Source organism: Nilaparvata lugens, chromosome 12 (assembly GCF_014356525.2).
Source record: "Nilaparvata lugens isolate BPH chromosome 12, ASM1435652v1, whole genome shotgun sequence".
In the NCBI taxonomy this organism is placed as follows: Eukaryota; Metazoa; Arthropoda; class Insecta; order Hemiptera; family Delphacidae; genus Nilaparvata; species Nilaparvata lugens.
Window position 1 is genome coordinate 1,584,636 of NC_052515.1, and position 18,588 is coordinate 1,603,223.

The following is an 18,588-nucleotide window of genomic DNA, read 5'->3' on the forward strand; positions in this document are numbered from 1 at the left end:
CCATTTGTTTTTGATAATTATTATTTCTCCTATGTTTGGTTTTGAATCATCTAAATTTAGAAATCTACTTTGTGAAAATAATTAATAACTGAAAATTTATTGAAGTGAACAACTACAAGACTTAACCTATTTCGGACTTGGACTATGTGTAGCCTTATCTTAATTTGGAAGAGGAATAGCAGTATAGCACAAGGTTACCTTATTTTTTCTCTCCCTCCCTGTCATTTTTTATGATGAACTTGTTGAATCAATGAAGAATTTTATATCAATTTTCGAAATCAATTTCAATTATTGAGTGCCAGTTTCCGAGCTTGAAATTTAGCCAAGTTCAAGATTTTTCAACTCTAGGATTTTGAATAGTAAGCATATCTCATACTACGTGTCATCTTGCTCGACAAAAAATCGTCCAAAATGAAACATTATCTTTTAAGTAGGGGATGCAGCTTTCATTCAAGTTTTCAACTGAATTATTGTTCCTGGAAATGATAGAGCCAAAAAGTCACGCCTCGCCCCTGAGTTCTAGGTAGCTGCAACTAGAAGTAATCAAACATAGGTCATGCTTCCGGAAAATTCTTAGGGTATCATCACATTTGATGCACTTATGTGCAAGTGCACACGTTGTCATGCATGACCAAGCACGCAGAAAAGGAACAAAATGTGGAATGAGCAATAGGAACACTCACACTGAACGCGTGCACTTGCTGGTTTCGTCCAGTGAAAGCAAGAAATAAAGTTAGTGTTTCTATGGCTCTATCTTGTTCCTCATCTTTGTTTTGATCTGAAGTGTACTTGCGCATTCGTACATCCAATGTGATCCTACCCTGGAGCTACCCTTAGGCAATCATAGAAGTGGAAAAACATTGTTTGCAGGGTTTCAAAGTCTCTCTCTGAAGAGCCTGCTGTAGGGATCAACTTATGAGACTGTGACTGTAGGTCCAAAATCAGCTGTCAGCTGCTGTCGATTTCAAATTTGAATATTATGATATCTGATGCAGTGGTCTTATCATATTGTTCAATTTCCTACATAGATTTTATCCTTGTTATTTGATATAAAATCTGATTCCACAAGTAGTTCTCATCCTCCAGACAATTCCACAGCGATGTCAATTCATTAACATGGAAACTACCGTATTCTATTGCGCATTATTTTATCTGACAAGGCCAGCAAAACTTAACTTTGTGCGCTGGCCAACCGAATTGATTCAGATTCAGATTCCTTTATTCATGTTTTTAACAAAAGAAAATTCAACTTACGTTCTAGCGTTGAAAATAAATACTAGTAGAAGTGAAATAATATGGTGAATCATATCAACATACAGACAGTTTTACAATAATATTGAGCAAGAAATATGATGAAATATGGGAAAGTTTATGTCTAACTGTAATGTTTCCACACGAAACGATGAAGTTTGGACCTTTAGATGTCCATTCTCAGAGAGGGTATCGAGGATATCCTCTCCTTCAACACTTGACCGTGAATAGAAAGTGAATGTGGAATAGAGAGAGAAAATATTTTATACCTTCATCATTCACATTATTTGAAGTTTTACAAGGATAAAGCTATTCTATCCTTGAATTTCACTTTCAATTACAACTGCTCGTTGACGATCACTTTGAATACATTAAGGTGCGTACAGATATACGCGCCGCGAACATGAGCAATTCACTTTTAATCAGCGGACTATATCTGTATTATATCTGATAAATTATATCTGACTATATCTGATATAAAAAGCTTGGCATCAGCTGATTAAAAGTGAATTTCTCATGTTCGCGGCACGTAAATCTGTACGCACCTTTAGAAACGACATGGAAGTCTATTATAGGTCACAAAAAATTAGTCTATGTCGGTTCAAAAGTATAGTCGAGTAGTGAGTATCGAATAAATTTGAATTGAATTTAATATGAAGCTATCTATTTTATCTAAATAATTTGAAATGATCTCATAGTTATTGTTATTGATGAAATCTTCTTTCTTTTGACAGTTGGGACGAACACAGATCCGGAGGCTCAACAAACAACCGCAATAACATTAACAACAACAACAACACATCAGACAGCGACTCAGGCTTCCAACCGAACCAACGTTTGCAACCACACCACACCTACAACGACATCCCCTCACAGAATACCAACAACAGTTGGCAGACCTGTCACACCAACATGCAACTGCCTCCAGGCTACCAACCTTTGTACGCGAATGCACCTCCGAAACCCAGACGTCTCAACGATAGTTCTTCGACTGAAAGATCTCCGGAACGTCACCATGATGACGTGGGAGGTAGAACCTCGAGGATGGGTGCTCAACCTCAACAGGAAACCTATAACAGGGGAGTTCCTCAACAGGAAACCTATAACAGGGGTCCAGTGAATGTTCAACCTCAACAAGGGGTCGTCTATAATGCTCAACACTCTCATCACAGAACTGTGAACAACCTGTACGTGATCAACAATATCAGTAGCTGTAACAACCCTAACGTAGTTTCCACTGCTCAATTGATGAATAACTCTGAGAGGAGAACTCCAGATACTTATGGGAGGTCAAATAACGCAACTCCTTGTGCTCAACAGGCTGTGAGGGTCAAACAACGCAGCGCTGATTATGAGGATGTCTACCAGAATAATCCTGATTTAGTTGCTAACACGAATGTGCATCATAGGGGTTGTCAATCGCCGTATCATCCTGGAGGTAGCATACCAGGAGGTGCAGGAGGTAGCATACAATACCTACCAGGAGGAACCTCTTCATACCTACCAGGAGCAACAGGAGGTTCATCTCCATACCAACCAGGAGGTAGCATATCTCATCAACCAGGAGGAACATCTTCATATCTACCAGGAGGAACAGGAGGTACATCTCCATATCAACCAGGAGTTATAGGAGGAGCAACAGGAGCCTACCAACCAGGAGTTATAGGAGGTACCATATCCTATCAACCAGAAGGACCAGGAGCCTACCAGGTGCAATACAGGAGGTACCAAGCTCAGGAAAGTGTGGAGGAACGCCAGAGGCGGTTCCAGGTGAGACCTCACAGTGCGGACTTCCTAGAGTATGACACCAGGTACCATTCCCCCACACCACAGAGTAGCGAGAGAGACTCATACGACGGCAGACCTGTGAGACCACAGAGTCAGCGGAGGGTTAGTGGTAGTGCTCAGCAGAAACCGCGACCGAAGTCCAGTATGGAGATAGCGCATCCTAGTGACTTTGACACTCAACAGCATTGGTCAGAGGAGAGTTATGCGAGGAAAATGAGACAGAGTGCTTCATTTGTGGCTCCTCAAATTCAGGTGCCCAACGCTTCATCTAGGGCGACTACACCGTCCTTGAAACAGGTGGCTTTTCCTGGTGTAGGGTCGATGCCTTATGATGCAGCCGTCAGTTACAACCATACCAAATCACAGGGGAGTGCTACAATGCGGAGTCATTGTGAGGTAAGAATGAAATATCTGAAAAAAATATTTTAAAAAATAAGGAAAATGTGAATAATAAATAACAATAAACTCTGTGCATAATGAATGTGAATACGACACAAAGAAAAAGAATGCTTTTGTAGCCTACTGCTACTTGCTTCTAAACATAATCAATATCAATGAGATTTGTTGACAAATTTGTCATGTTTGTCATCTTTACATAGTCTACAAGCATAATCATTAAGTAACAATACAATAAGTCTCAAAAATACAACATAATCGAATGGATAGTTGAGTTGAAGAGATGAATAATTCTCAAACATTTCAAATAATTTTCATATAAGGTTAGCCTAGTTATTCGTTGGATCAACTAGTAACCTCCCTTCTGTTCTTTACTATTTGTAAACTTTGACCCATATTTTTCATGTTTCTCTTGAATATATTGAGTAGACTATATAACACGAAAGGAGAATGGAAGAATACTATTTTATTCAGTAAAAACCAATATTATATTGTAACCAATTTTATTGTAAGTTATATTCCGTCTTGTATTCAAGTGCACTATATTGTGTGCCTACTCTTCATTATTTTTTTTGTGTAATTTTGGTCGTATATAATCAATTGTACGATTATGTTTGACTTGCCTGCATGCTTTTGTAGCCTGATGAATCATTGGCTTTGTATGGAATAAATATTGTATTTTGATGTGATTTGAAAGGTGGAATAATCACATGGAGAGTTTGTGTGAACTCTTCCATTTAAACCAATAGTATTCTCTCCTGCGCAGCTAGGCAGATTTCATGAAAGCTCCCATCTACTATCATCAATTTTAAATTTTTTCCTACAGATACCTTGAAAAGTGACAATTTGTGCACTGATTGCAGGCCGCAAAGAATCACTTTTCCGCACTAGTGCGCAAAGTGAGTACTTTGCGTACTCCAGATTTGCAGCATGACAACGCAAAATAGTTAGTAGGTTATATGGAGCACCAGTGCAGCAAAATCAAAAGGTAGTTGGTAATACTCATAGTGAGGCCCACGTTATAATGAATGACAGTGGAGAACGGCGTTGCCTTGCCTTGATTATAGTCATTTCAATGCTTACATAACATACACCCCCTTCAAGCAGTCACAAAAATTTTCAATTGAATTACTTATCATCATAATTCAATTATTATTATTATTCAATTTTAAATAAATTAAGGTTTTTATTAATAATAAAATTACACAGAAAAACATTTGATGGATTTCAGGGAATTTTACCCATAATTACTCACTTTTCATATTCAATGGTAACTGTTTCTTTCGGTGCAGCAAACTGTCACTTTGCGCACTAGTTGCACAAATAACTATTTACAGATGGAAATTACTAAGATATTGCAATTATTCAAGTGCTAATGAATTGATAATAATGATTCAAATTTTTTGGTCAGGTTTGCAAGTAGAACGATTTTGAGGATAATTTATATGAATACTCCTATTAGGACCAATATAGTATACTTTTGTGTCTGACTGGGCAGAATCATTATGAAAGCTCCCATTTAATATCATTAATTTGTCAATTTCTTGTCAGGTAATTGAACGCCAAGAACGCAAATGGAACGACTACGTGGAGAGCCGAGGCACTGTCCCGTTTGTGAGGTCGGCTAGTGCGAGGTTGGCAAGACAGCTGCCCGATGACCTTGACTTCGACCCCAAGGTCACTCACCCTGATAACCTCATGGAAACAGGTCAGCTGGCTTTCAAGCGACGTAACAGCACGGAACCCAGGGAGAGCGGTACAAAGATTCAACAGGTATGGTCTGATAATTATTAACTTAATAAAGTCGGTAGAAATGATAGGGAGGCATTGATAGCAAATCAAATCAAATCACTTTATTCTCACTATTTACAAATAATACAGTATAGTTACAGTACATTTATATATAATATACCCTTACGTTATGAGAGACTCACAAGTAGGCTTAAGCCTGTGTTTTTGAGGGCCTGGCGTAATTCGCTGAATTTAAAATCGATAAACCAAAATTATGAAAATTAATATATTAAACTAAATTTGAGAAAAATACAGATTAAAGAAAATGATATGAGTAAAAGTTGATATTGTAGAAAGAAAACAAATAATTGGCTGCAGAAACAGCCAGTTATATTTAATGACTAAAAAGTTAGTAAAACTAAAAGGTAGATACACTATAGTAATGCAATTAAATACCAAGTTATAAAAGAATTTTCCAAAACTTAAAATGAATGATGGACAATCCAATTAAAAACATGTAATACCATAACAGTAAACTACACTGGCTACAAAAAAACACTCTCCCTTTTTAACTGATTTCAATAGAAAATAGCTGTCATTCACGTTATCCCAGTATATCTGATCCTGATGTAATGTTAATTGTTCATTTTTGTTAATAAGCATTAGGATATCAACTTCAACTACAGTGTATCAGTCTATCTATAGTGAGATTCATGTTATATACAGAATGTTCTGGAAAGTGCCCATACGTCAGGACGTGATTCCACTCATCAAAAGAAGAAAAAAGTTCTAATTAACATAGTTCCGAATATGCTTAGTCACCTAGTTATACAGAATGGAAGATTCCAGTTCCCCTGCCGAAACGGAGCCCTACGGGTATCTGTAGGCTGTTAATTAAGATGTACAATTTAGCGTACTTTATGTAAAATTAACTGAAAAATTGGATAGAACAGTTTCCAGACCTGTAGCTACAGTAATTTTTAAGATATGTGACGAAATACGCGAGACTTGGTCCTGAAAAACAAGTTCCTTTATGGTTTGAAGCTGATTCACTATGTTAAATGTACAATAAACACAAAATATGCTTTCACAGAACTTGTAGAAAATTTAATTTCGAAGAGAAAGATGTCGAATAAGTCCATAATGGACAAACTCAACCTGAAAAAAATCCTTAATTACATACAAAACGCATGAAAATAGACAAAATCTGTTAAGCTACATTATTACCTGGATAATACCTACATTATCAATTTTAATACATTGGGTACCAAATATGATATTTTAGAAAAATTCTTCCTCTCTGAATTGGGTCACACCTGATTTCAGCTATGATCCACTTTCCAATAATTATTGGCAAAAGTAGGACCGATAACACTCTCAGTAAATCAGAATAATTCACATCACGTTTTGCAGCTCTCTATCAGCACTATTCTACACCATAGAATATATTATTTGATTCAGTATTATAGAGAATTTTATTGTATACAAAATTTAATCTCACTCAAATTCAGCTACAATTCGCCGTTTAGAAGTTCTAAGCGAAATACGGAATCCAAAACATTTTCAGAAGAGTACAAATTAATACACTTTTTCAGCTTTCTTTCTTGTCTATTTTTATATGTTGGATCATGATATTCCATTATATATTGTAGAGAATTTTTCTGTCTACAAAATTGAATATCACCTAAATTCTTCTACGACGAACCGTTTAGAAGTTATAATCGAAAAACTGAACCAACTACCAATTTTTTTATCTGAGATTTCGGAAGCACTCAGATCTCAGTTACCAATCAAACTTGAGAAAACAGACTACAGAAATTCAGCGACCGTAAGCTGCTGACACCTAGCGTCAGAAAATGTAACTAGAACTTCACAAACCGAACAACTTTGTAACATGGTTTCAGTTTTATGAAAGTTACGGCCTTCAAGCTCAGTTAATCGAAAAATGTTATTCGACAAGAAATGTAGAGAAAAAAATTTGTCTATCGAATTGTGCTGATGATTGTTCAATTTCACTAGTATTTGACAACAATTCGTGAAAGAAACTGAAGAGCTCTATGAATCGGTTCAATTCGTCACTTCCACGGTTAAGCAATCCGTATTTATCCCTCAAACTTGTGAGAGAATAATATTTCGTCTCAATCGATAGAAAATTTCACGTTCTAAAACTTTTGTCCTATTAAATTTACCAGCTAAAGCCACGGTAAAGTCACAATTTCATTAAAACTGATGGACTGATTTCCTGTCTGTGCTGCTATCGCTCAGCTCCACGTAGTTCACGCTTCTCCCGCTAGATAGCGCGGGGGTTCCGAATCTGAATTCTAGCAGCCAGGCTCACAGCTCACAGCTTCTTGAGTTGCTTTGGCTTCAGAATATTGGGAGCGTGGACAATGTACCTTCTTCAGTTTTTCGTTTATAACTTTTCTTTCTCTTATTCTTCTTTTTCTCCTTCCCCTTTTCTTCTTCTTCTTCTTCTTCTCCTTTTTCTTCATCATCTTCTTCTTCTTTTTGATCTTCATGCTCATCTACTTCACCCCTTTTTTCTTCTTCTTCTTCTCCTTCCCACCTTTTTTTCTTCCTGTTTTCTCCTTCTCCTCCTCCTCATCTTCCTGTCTTCTTCTTATTCGCCTATCTTTTCGCCAGTCTTTTCATTTTTCATCTTCCTTACCTGCTTCTTCTTCCTCTTCTTCTTCTTCTTTTAAGTTTCATTTTGTGAGGTCCACTATATAATATTGCAGTATTTGATAAACAATGGTTGTCCACGTAATTATGGTAGTATTTGATCAACATTGGTGTTGCTATACTTGACTATCATCCGACAAAGCAGATAGCGCTCTCCTTTTCTACCCTTGAGACTTTGGCGGTGGGGGGGAATAATGTCCGTAACTCCGCGTTGCCAAATTGTGTGTAATTTCAATCTTTTCATAAAAGCCTGTTTTTGACTGGGCAATTATTATTGTATTCTTTCTGTTATTCTTCTTCTTCTTCTTCTTCTCTTCTTCTTCTTCTTCTTCTTCTTCTTCTTCATCTTCTTCTTCTTCTTCTAATTCTTCTTATTCTTCTACGCTTATCTCCTTCTTCTTCGCCTGTCTTCGTCTTTTATTTCTTCTTCTCCATCACCATATCTTCTCCTTCTCCTGACTTCTTCTTCTTCCCCTTATCTTCTTTTTCTTCTTTGCCTGCCTCCTCCTTCTTCTTCTTCTCCTTCATTTCATCCTTTTACTGTTTTGGATTTGATAGTCTTAACGTGATCTGAATTATACAATCACAATAATTATTGTAATTGCAGAGAGAAGAATCAATGAAACGTCTCCTAGAATGGAAACAGCGTATGCTGCAATCCCCGCTCACCCGCAAAAACTCCGGGTCATCGTCGGCCGGTGGCCGGTCAACCACACACCAGGAGCTCAAACACTACAAGCAACAGCTGGCGTTGTCCGCCGACCATCAGTCAGCTGTTCAGCTATCAGCTGTCAATTCAACAGCTGATCAGCTGTCAGCTGTTGATCACCAGCGGGCCGTCAGCACGATGCCTGAGATGAGATCTTCTAGGAGGAAAGAAGACCAGGCGCTGAGATCTGCTTCTACCAGGAGCCGAGACGACCAGGCGTCGAGATCTGCTTCTACCAGGAGTCGATCCCAGGACGGTAGGAGGTCGGCCAGTCTTGCCAACCGTTATACCAGCTACTCTTCAGACGATGAAGGTAAATTACCCAAATTTGATCAGTTTTTTCCTGCACTGAGCTGTTGTCAATAATATAGGGTGTCCCAAAATGGATAACCAGTTCCAAATTACTATAACTCTGATGATTTTCAGCTTAACTATCATTTTTTTACATTCCACAGTTTGTTCAATTACCCAATTCTAGAAAAATTGTTTACAAATTATTAACAGAGGAGGTACTGTAAAAGAGTATATCCGTAATACAGAGTGTCCCGAAATTGATGAACAGTTCCAAATGACTATAAGCAGAGAAAACTTCTATAATATGCTATATTTGTATTCTGTGCTATAAGGCTCAATTCACACTTACGCGACTCAGGTCGAGAAGAGACTCGACTCTAGTGGAGAGCATGTTGTTCCAAAATGGTGACACTCAGACCAGTCGATTCTAGTCTCCGCGACGTCATCATTTGAAAACACATGCTCTCGACTAGAGTCGAGTCTCTTCTCAACCTGAGTCGCGTAAGTGTGAGTTGAGCCTAACTTCAATGATTTTCATTGAACTATCATTTGTCACATTCCTGAGTTTGTTCAATTATAATGCCCAATTTAAGAAGAATTCTCAATAAAGAGAGGTAATAATAGCCTATGGATAGTTGACTATGGCCCCGTTGCATAAATGCCTGTTGAATTTCAATAGTGATCTAATGACGTGAGAACCAAAATATAAATCAGATTAATTTATTGCTACAGAAAAACACTTCACAATTTTTATCGGCCACAAATTTTAATAATAATATTGAGAATTTTGTTGGAAAGAAGGCTTCTCTGATAAAAGAAGACTCTCATGGCTTTTAGTCACTGTTAGAATTTGCCTTTGCCTTTATGCAACCGGCAAAAAATTATAAATTTTTATATTTTCGAGTTTGTTCATTTGCCGACTTTCAAAAGAATTCACAATATTAACAGAGGTGATAATATGAATAGTTGACTAATAGCCCCGTTGCACAAAAGCCTGTTAAATTTCATTCACAATCAAATGACAACTAGAGAAGGCCATTTCTGGAAAAAAGCTTCTGTGATTGACACTCATGGTGTTTAATCACTGTTAGAATTTAACATGCCTTTGTGCAACGGGGGCGATAACTTCAATGATCTCAACATACCAATAAATTCCTACATTTTTGAGTTTGTTCAATTGCCGAATTTAAGAAGAATTGTTTACAATTAACAGAGGAAGTGCTGTGGAGAGTTGAGTGTGGCCCGGTTGCACAAAAGCCTGTTAAATTTTAATCATGATGAACTACACAAGACACAAGAGGCAATCAGAGAAAGCCATTTCTGAAAAGAAGGTTCTCATTTCTGATAGGTTCTCAAGATGTTTAATTATGATTAAAATTGGACAGGCTTTTGCGCAATCAAGCATATATTTCAATGATTGAATAATCTTATAATCTAAGAGACTTCTTAAAGATTGATTGATTATTGGAAAGATCATAATATTCATTTACTTTCGGGTGAACTCGGATATACAAAATGATCTACATTATAACTCTCAATTCGAATACCTTATATTTGGGAATAACTAAACATTGCTGGCTTATAATGTGCTTTGATAATCTAATTCTCTTCATGCATTGTGACATTGGGCTCGATTTCAAGGACACTCATTGAATCCAAAGGGCCATTGAACCAATAGATTTAATGATCCATTAAAATTGATAAGTGTCCTAGAAACTGTGCCTAAGCCTACTGATATTGGTGGAAATCTTCGCTTGGCATGTCTGTCAAATTTATCTTGCTCTATCAAAATCTGGCTGATGTTTGAAGAATATTTATCTCCTACTAATTTTAGTAAGGTTCGTTTAGGATGTAATTTCAATTAAATTTCGTTCAGAATTCATGTGGAAACTAAACAGATGTAAGTTGATTTACTTGGACTTCTGATTGACTTGGTTAATTTCTGATTATATTCATCATAGAGTACTTAATTTTCCAATTATTGATATTCAGATAAATCAATGAATTGTCACTTGTTACAGTTCTATTCTTCCATAATTTTTTCCAGACATGTGAGTTTATAATGCAGCTCTAATTTTATAATAGTTATAAATTTTACGGCTCTTAGTATAGGCATGCACTTTCTTACTGATTGCAAATTAGTTTTTCGAATTGAATAGTTTTTGATTCCTTCATTTGAAACTTGCTAGTTTACGTTCTATTTTACAAAAGATCTATTTCATTGTTGTATTAGTTTCTATTCTATTTCATTTCTTTCCCTCTTTTAGATGTTTCCATAATATATTTTGGAATCGATGATATTTTTTCCAAGTCTTCACCTCTTGAGTTCCAGTTTTAAACACTCACTTTTTTGATCAATAAATCACTTTTTCAATGTAATTTTTCATACGTAATTATTCCGATTGTTATCAGCTCTCTTTGAAGCACAGTACTTTCTAGTCTAGGTTTTATTGTTTCTACTACCATTTCTGCTTTTATGAGACAACATTTTTGGAACTATGAATCACGTTTTTGATTCTGATAATAATTTAATATATTCATAGCACCATTTCATCAGTTTTCGTCAATTACTTGTTTTATCCTAGTGTGAATATTTTTTTATTATTTGTGAATTCATTGCCGATTTTCGGAGTATCTTCAAATTGGTAGCTCCAGAATTGAACCAGAGAAACTTGCTATTTCAAGAGGCCTTGTTTATGATTTCTAGTTATCATACTAATGATATTTTGGAAGCTTTTAGAAGCTCTTATGCATTTCTGGTAGAAAGATCCAGGCCCGGTTGCACAAAAGCCGGTTAAATTTTAACCGTGATTAATTCCACGAGAACCAATCAGAGAAGCCGTCTTTTCAAAAACGCCTTCTCTAATTGGTTCTCGTGGAATTAATCACGGTTAAATTTAACCGGCTTTTGTGCAACCGAGCCCTAGTATATTAAATTTTTATTGTTAATTTCTTATAGACTATAGTAATTAAATTGGTATTGAAGATCAAGTCATTTTTAATTTTGATATTGTAGGCTATTTTTTAAATGGTCGTATAGAAAATATAGTAATCAGGTTTGTACAAGTTCTTGTGTTACAGTATTGCAAGAATAATAATTATCATGCCTCTTATTAGGTAGAATATATACGTTAGTACATTTAGGCTGCTATGGGCTACTATCAATATCAGAGAGATATTTTAGAAAATTCAGGCACATAGTTTCCTCAATGTTATTCAATTAAAAATGAATTTATTATCATTTTAGTTGGTTGTCACGATTTGAATGATGTAGGCTATACTATTATTGTGTTTGAAATGGCCGATTCTTACGTCTTTATTTATAAATGCAACTCTTATCCAGTTAATAATTATTATTAAACGAAAATCCCAATTGAATGCTGTAAATCACCCCGAAGACTTCTGCTACTGCAAATATTGACAACAGGGTAAACAGCTAGATGGAAATTCGATGAGCGCTACGTCGGCCCAGGCTGACAAATAATTTTTGTACAGTAGCGCTCATCGAATTTCCATCTAGCTGATTACCCTGTTGTCAATATTTGCAGTAGCAGAAGTCTTCGGGGTGATTTACAGCATTTAATTGGGATTTTCGTTTAATAAAATTTATTCATTAATTAACATTTTAACAACTGCAACTTCCAATTTATTTCCATCTGTAGTCTTATTCAGTTATTTGATCTCAATTCAAATATTTGAATAGTGAAAGAACAATCTTGAAGAAAATACAATCTAGAATAATGTAGACTAGGTACCGTAATACAATAGATGAAGTCTATGAATAAGTCTATGGATGTTTGAATCTATACTAGATAGGAAGGTACTCTTCAACAACGATTTCCAAACTTTGCTCTAATCTCGGTTTCTTGTGATTTACCCAGTCCCATGCAGTTGAGGTTGATGTCCACACGAGCTGTAGGCTTGTGCAGTTTATTGATTGTGCTGAAATTATACATTAGAAGGAATATTTCACCTGATTACATCACATTCTGGTTATCTCTAATTGGGGTTTAATGCTTCATGTTGCTTTTCTCTCGATGGATACGCTTCAGCTTGCACTCAGTGGCTTTTTACTCTTCAATTTTTCAACAATCTTCCAAAGAATAATGAATTTGGATTAGGAATATCTTGGATTTGTGTAGTTTTTTCGACTCTCTTGTCAAGATGTTTTGAATTTGTTCTTCTATTTTTTCATAGTTAGGAACTATCAGTGAGTATAGAATGTGTATACTCACTGGGAACTACCGTATTGATAGTTCTTACAAGACCGTTTGTACCACTTATTTATTTATTTACAATGCAAATGACACAAATGTAATAACATTGAAAGATGAAATAATAAGGTAGTCCTTGTGTTATTTTTCTTCCACATTTATAGGTGACAAATTCCAAGATAAGGTTGGAATTTCACGTGTACAATTTTTATAAAATTTTGGTGCAAAATAAACATTAAAACTATAAATTTTGAACTTAGATGACTTAAATTGATAAATTAATTAGTAATATTCCACTCAAATACCACTTGATTTGTTATATATATTTATTAGTTGCTAGCACAAACTGCACTGAGAATAGTCTACTATTTATCTAGTGATAACAAACCAATTATTTTGCACTAGTGCTGAATTATCGAATTCTAGTAAGTCCTCCTGAAATCTGGTTATAGTTGTTTGCAGCTCTGTTACATATTGAATCAATTTTGAATCAACTATTGATTACATCAATAATTGATGATTGTCATCGATTCATGATACATTCCTAATGATGCTGGATGACATTGATTCAATGCAGTATTATCTGACACATTGACATTCTTGTCATCGAAGGATTTCGATTCTTGTATGATGAACAATGTTGCTGAATATCAATTGAAATCCAAAGTTAGTAGACAGAAATGTCCATTGTCTACTAACGTTGATTGAAATCATGGTTGATAGGATATCAAATACAATCTTCAGGAGAACATGAAATGAAAGAAATAGGCCTGAATTATAAAGGGAGAAAAAATAAATAATTGTCCAACTTCTCAATCTATCGCTTGAAACTGAACCAAAGCTAGTGGAATTACTAAATAAAGCTGGAATGTCTACTGTCTACTAACGTTGATTGAAATCATGGTTGATAGGATAAATCAAATACAATCTTCAGGAGAACATGAAATGAAAGAAATAGGCCTGAATTATAAAGGGTGAAAAAGTAAATAAATAATTGTCCAACTTCTCAATCTATCGCTTGAAACTGAACCAAAGCATTCAATAGTGGAATTCATTTCACTGTGGCAGTAATCCCGGTAGATAACATCAATGATTCCATCCAACTATAATGCTGACTGTTCGAAGTGGATCTCACGATATAATCTATAAATCTAATTATTATCTCAATTATTCTATTAATACTAATTACTCTAATCAACTCATCAAAGCTTTGCATGTGGTCTCTATGCATACATAACACCTCCTGGTAAGTACCTACTGTAATCTATATTCAACATATAATAGCCTAATGTATTGATTTTTAATCAATAAACTGACGCTTTCAACTTCAATTTTGATTTTTAATTTTCGACGCGTTTAATTTAAACTTCCTTTGTTGTTGTTTAAGGGTTCTCATTAGCATATTTCAAATACTTTGTTAGTTACATTATTATCAATCACTATCAAACTGAAAGCTTAAACATTGAGTAGTCATCATCATCATTCTACGTGAAAGGATTAGGCTATTGCTTACACAAAGATCTTATAAATTAGTTTTTAGAATGCAAGTAAGTCTTAATAAACTCAAATTTCATACATAACATTTATTGATTGCCATCTCTTACGAGGCCTTCCAGTTGACCTTCAACCTTCTGGTCTATACCTGAATTCGAGCTGTAAATTATACTAGAGTATGAGTGAAGCCCTACGATTGGCCACTAGCTGTTGACTGATGAAGATAGAGATAGCTCTTCTGTCATTGGCCGAGACTAGACACGCCCTAGTAGACCTATTCAGACTCCTTTCTAGTCTCGGCCAATGACAGTAGAGCTGAACCTTCATTTGTCAACAGCTAACCAACGTATTGTAGGGCTTCAGCCGGCTATGTTCGGCTATCTGATGTTCAAGCTTTGAGTTTACAAGAGATTGATAATGAGGTAACAACCGGAACTAGTATCTCAGATTGTTTTAATAAATTAGTGTTTGTGACAATAACAAGTCGTTTTCATTGAATATCATTTTTACGGCTCGAACTTGGGATGTTTTAGTGAGTATTTCATTCAATTTCGTTACATTTCATTTGAATATAGATTGATAGTTTGGCTATATCAAGCGTTTCAAAAGAATTCAAAAGGTGAACAATGTATTAACATTTTCAAAAAAATATTGTTTAAAATTATCAACTGGGTACTGGAGAGCATGACTTCATTATTTATGCTCTCCTGCCTTGTTATATATCTAAAACATTCCGTAAACGTAAAGTGATTCCCTATGGCTTTTTGTTGGAGAGGAGCTCCTTGCGGGAAAACTTCAAATGTTATCATAACTTCGGATTGCATCGAATATTCAAGGATTAGCTCTAACAAGTGGCTTTGTATCTTCTGCATGCTATAATTGGTGGTGATGAATTAATGCAACTAAAATGAAATAAGATAACAACAGTTCTTTAAAAAAATTATGAAAAACATGAAAAGTAACCTGTGAATGAACCTGTGTTTTGGTGGTATCTCTCTTCAGCAGTGCTGTGTGCTTGAACTCTATGAAAATTGTGCTTGAACTTCATGAAAATTGGGCTTTCAAAATAAAAATCTATCATCGAATCAAGGAGAAACTAATTTCGAAACTGTGATACGCCTGCTTGCCTTGGTCGCATGAGAAAGGATACCTGCATGATTCAAGGAAGATTAACAACTTAAATTCGGGAATATTATTCTGTTATTTTTGTGTTACGTTGCTTATTATTAGGTATGTTTTTGCTCTACTTTGGTTGATGTCCAGGATGGATTAACAACATCATATTGGGAATATTCGAATCCATGGCTCTTTGTCTCCAGATTCATTCAACTAAGGAAATCGATTCCCAATCGATTATCTGAAAAGTTGGGCATTTGAGGTGCTCACCCTCAGTTCCTCGTTTTCCAGTTTCTATATTATATATTGTTCAATACATCCCTTGAGTTTCCACTTTTCCTTAGTGATGTCTATAGCCAAGAAAAGCATCTGCAATTTCATAATAACATTCACTTTTTTTTATCAAACTTTTTCACTGACTTATCAACAAGTCATTTTCATTTCCATTGTTCTATTCGAAATACAGTACTATGATTGTTGAAAAAGTGGATGGAATTGGCATAAGAAATCACCTGGCATGAACGAACGAACGAATACTATAATATTGTTCTTAATTTTCCCATAAGTTTGAATAGAATTCTTTTCCGCGATCCGATGGACAGCGTCATTATTTTTTCCCATTGGTCATCATAATTACAAACTTATCAATGCTGACCAAATGTCTCAAATCTATTTTCTATTTTCTTTTGTTGTAGACTTCTTAGTGCCAGTTAAATTTTAACCGTGATCAATTGCACGAGAACCAATCAGAGAAGCCGTCTTTTCAAAAACGTCATATCTGGTTGGTTCCCATTAAATTAATCACGGTTAAAATTTGACCGGCTGTTGTGCAACTGGGCCTTGGTGTCACTTCCAAGCTTTTTATACTTTGACTGATTTGAACTGTCTTATTGATAAACCAACTAGAATAGTAGGTGATACCCAAAGTTGTTTAGATCACTGTTTTATCCGATTTAGCCAATTGAAATTTACAGTTAAATACAATGCACATATATTACACCTTGGAATAACTGATCATTCAATGATAATTCTAGAACTGGAAGTAGGAAGGAGTTGTAATAGGAAAGATTCAAGTAATAAAAGTAACTTGGTGATAAACTTCAATGAATTGGAAGCCGAATTACAGAGGCTGCAATGGGAGAGCGTTTTAGATAAGAGTTCTGTTTCAGCTGCTTTCGATTTATCATCAGCCAGTTATCAGATCTGATAGAAAAATGTAAATATAGTAAATCTAGAAATAGTTCCAATGCACTACCTGATAAATTAACTCCATGGATTTCAGATTATTTATTTAGAGGTATTGATAGGAAAAAAAATTGTACAAATTGATGATTTCAAGACCATATGATGTAAATCTTAAAGAGTATTACAAATCATTCAGAAACAGGTTGAAATCTGATTTGAGGAAAGCTAAGGAAGAGTACTACATGAATGAATTTGATCATTGTTCTGGTAATGTGAGGAATCAATGGAGAATAGTAAATAGATTGATAGGAGAACGAGAACCCAAGGTAGAAGTTACCGTACTAGCTTAGTAGTGAATTCGCATACTGTCACTGACAAAGAACATATTGCTAAAGAATTCAATTCATTTTTTATTAACATTTCTCAACAGTTACGAAATTCAGTTATTTTTACAGAAGATCACGAAGAAATAGATTCCCGCTTCACTTGTAAAGATATGCCACATTCATTATTCTTATTTCCGACTGACGAAACAGAAGTTTTAAAAATAATAGCTGATCTAAAAAGCAATAAAGCCCCTGGAATTGACAACATTAATAGTTATATTGTAAAAAAAATTGCCATTCATATTGCTGGAGTTCTGAGTGAACTTTTCAATTGGAGCATGAAGACTGGTGAATTTCCTGAATGTTTGAAGATTGCAATTGTGATCCCAATCTTCAAGCATGGTAACAGAGAAGAATGAATTGTTACCGCCCAATATCGCTGTTGCCTGTTTTTGCCAAGATTTTCGAAAAGATAATAAAAATACGATTAATAAGTTTTCTCAAAAGATTTGATTATTTTAGTAAAAATCAATTTGGTTTTAGAGAGGGCCTGAGTACCGAAGATGGTCTGGTTACATTTCTTGAGGATATTTATAATAGTATTAATGAAGGTAGAAAATGTTCAGCCCTGTATGTAGATATCACTAAAGCATTTGATACAGTAGACCACTCAATATTATTGAAAAAGTTGCATGCAGCAGGAGTACGAGGTTTACCTTATAAATGGTTTGAAAGTTATCTCACAAACAGAAAGCAGTGTGTAAGAATTGGTGGATGTTATAGTAATTTTGAAAACATTGTATATGGAGTGCCCCAGGTTCTGTATTAGGGCCTATTCTATTTCTTGTGTATATCAATGACCTATGTAATGCTAAACTAGATGGGAAATTGACTGCTTTTGCAGATGATACAGCACTTACATATACAGGAACTGATTGCGATGCATTATATGTGAAAATGAGTGCCGACTTGAGAGTCTTAAACTACTGGTTTAGTAAGAATTACATGGTAATGAGTGAAAAAACTAAATATATGATTTTCAACCTAAGAGGAGATCTATTCTTTAATACACCATTGTCGTATCACCGTTACTCATGCGCTGCTATAGATAACTGCAACTGCCTGACAATTGAGACTGTGAGCAATATTAAATACCTAGGTCTAGTTATTGACTCAAATCTATCTTGGAAGAAACATGTAGCTAAATTAAAAAAAGAGTTCTGTAGAGGGATTAGGAGTTTTTACATGTTGAGAGAGCTGTGCCCCACTGGTGTGATGATAAATGCTTATCATGCTCTCATTAGTTCCAGGATGAGTTATGGGCTCGTATTATGGGGTGGGACTTATGTCTCAACACTTTATCCCATCATAATTTTTCAAAAGTCCTTCATTCGTATTATAA

The 18,588-nt window shown here is 35.3% G+C and overlaps 1 protein-coding gene across 7 annotated transcripts in view; it reads left to right on the forward strand.

Annotated features, from left to right (window-relative positions):
* The window catches only part of LOC111059440, a 233,925-nt gene that overhangs the window by 132,309 nt on the left and 83,028 nt on the right, over nucleotides 1-18,588 (forward strand). For all 7 annotated transcript variants that reach the window (XR_005572588.1, XM_039438622.1, XM_039438623.1 and 4 more), the window contains 3 exons: nucleotides 1,986-3,435; nucleotides 4,987-5,208; nucleotides 8,456-8,870. Coding sequence is in view for 6 of the 7 variants with exons in the window: in XM_039438622.1 (XP_039294556.1) it covers nucleotides 1,986-3,435; nucleotides 4,987-5,208; nucleotides 8,456-8,870 (2,087 nt within the window). In the remaining variant the exon portion in view is untranslated. The remainder of the gene's footprint in view (nucleotides 1-1,985; nucleotides 3,436-4,986; nucleotides 5,209-8,455; nucleotides 8,871-18,588) is intronic.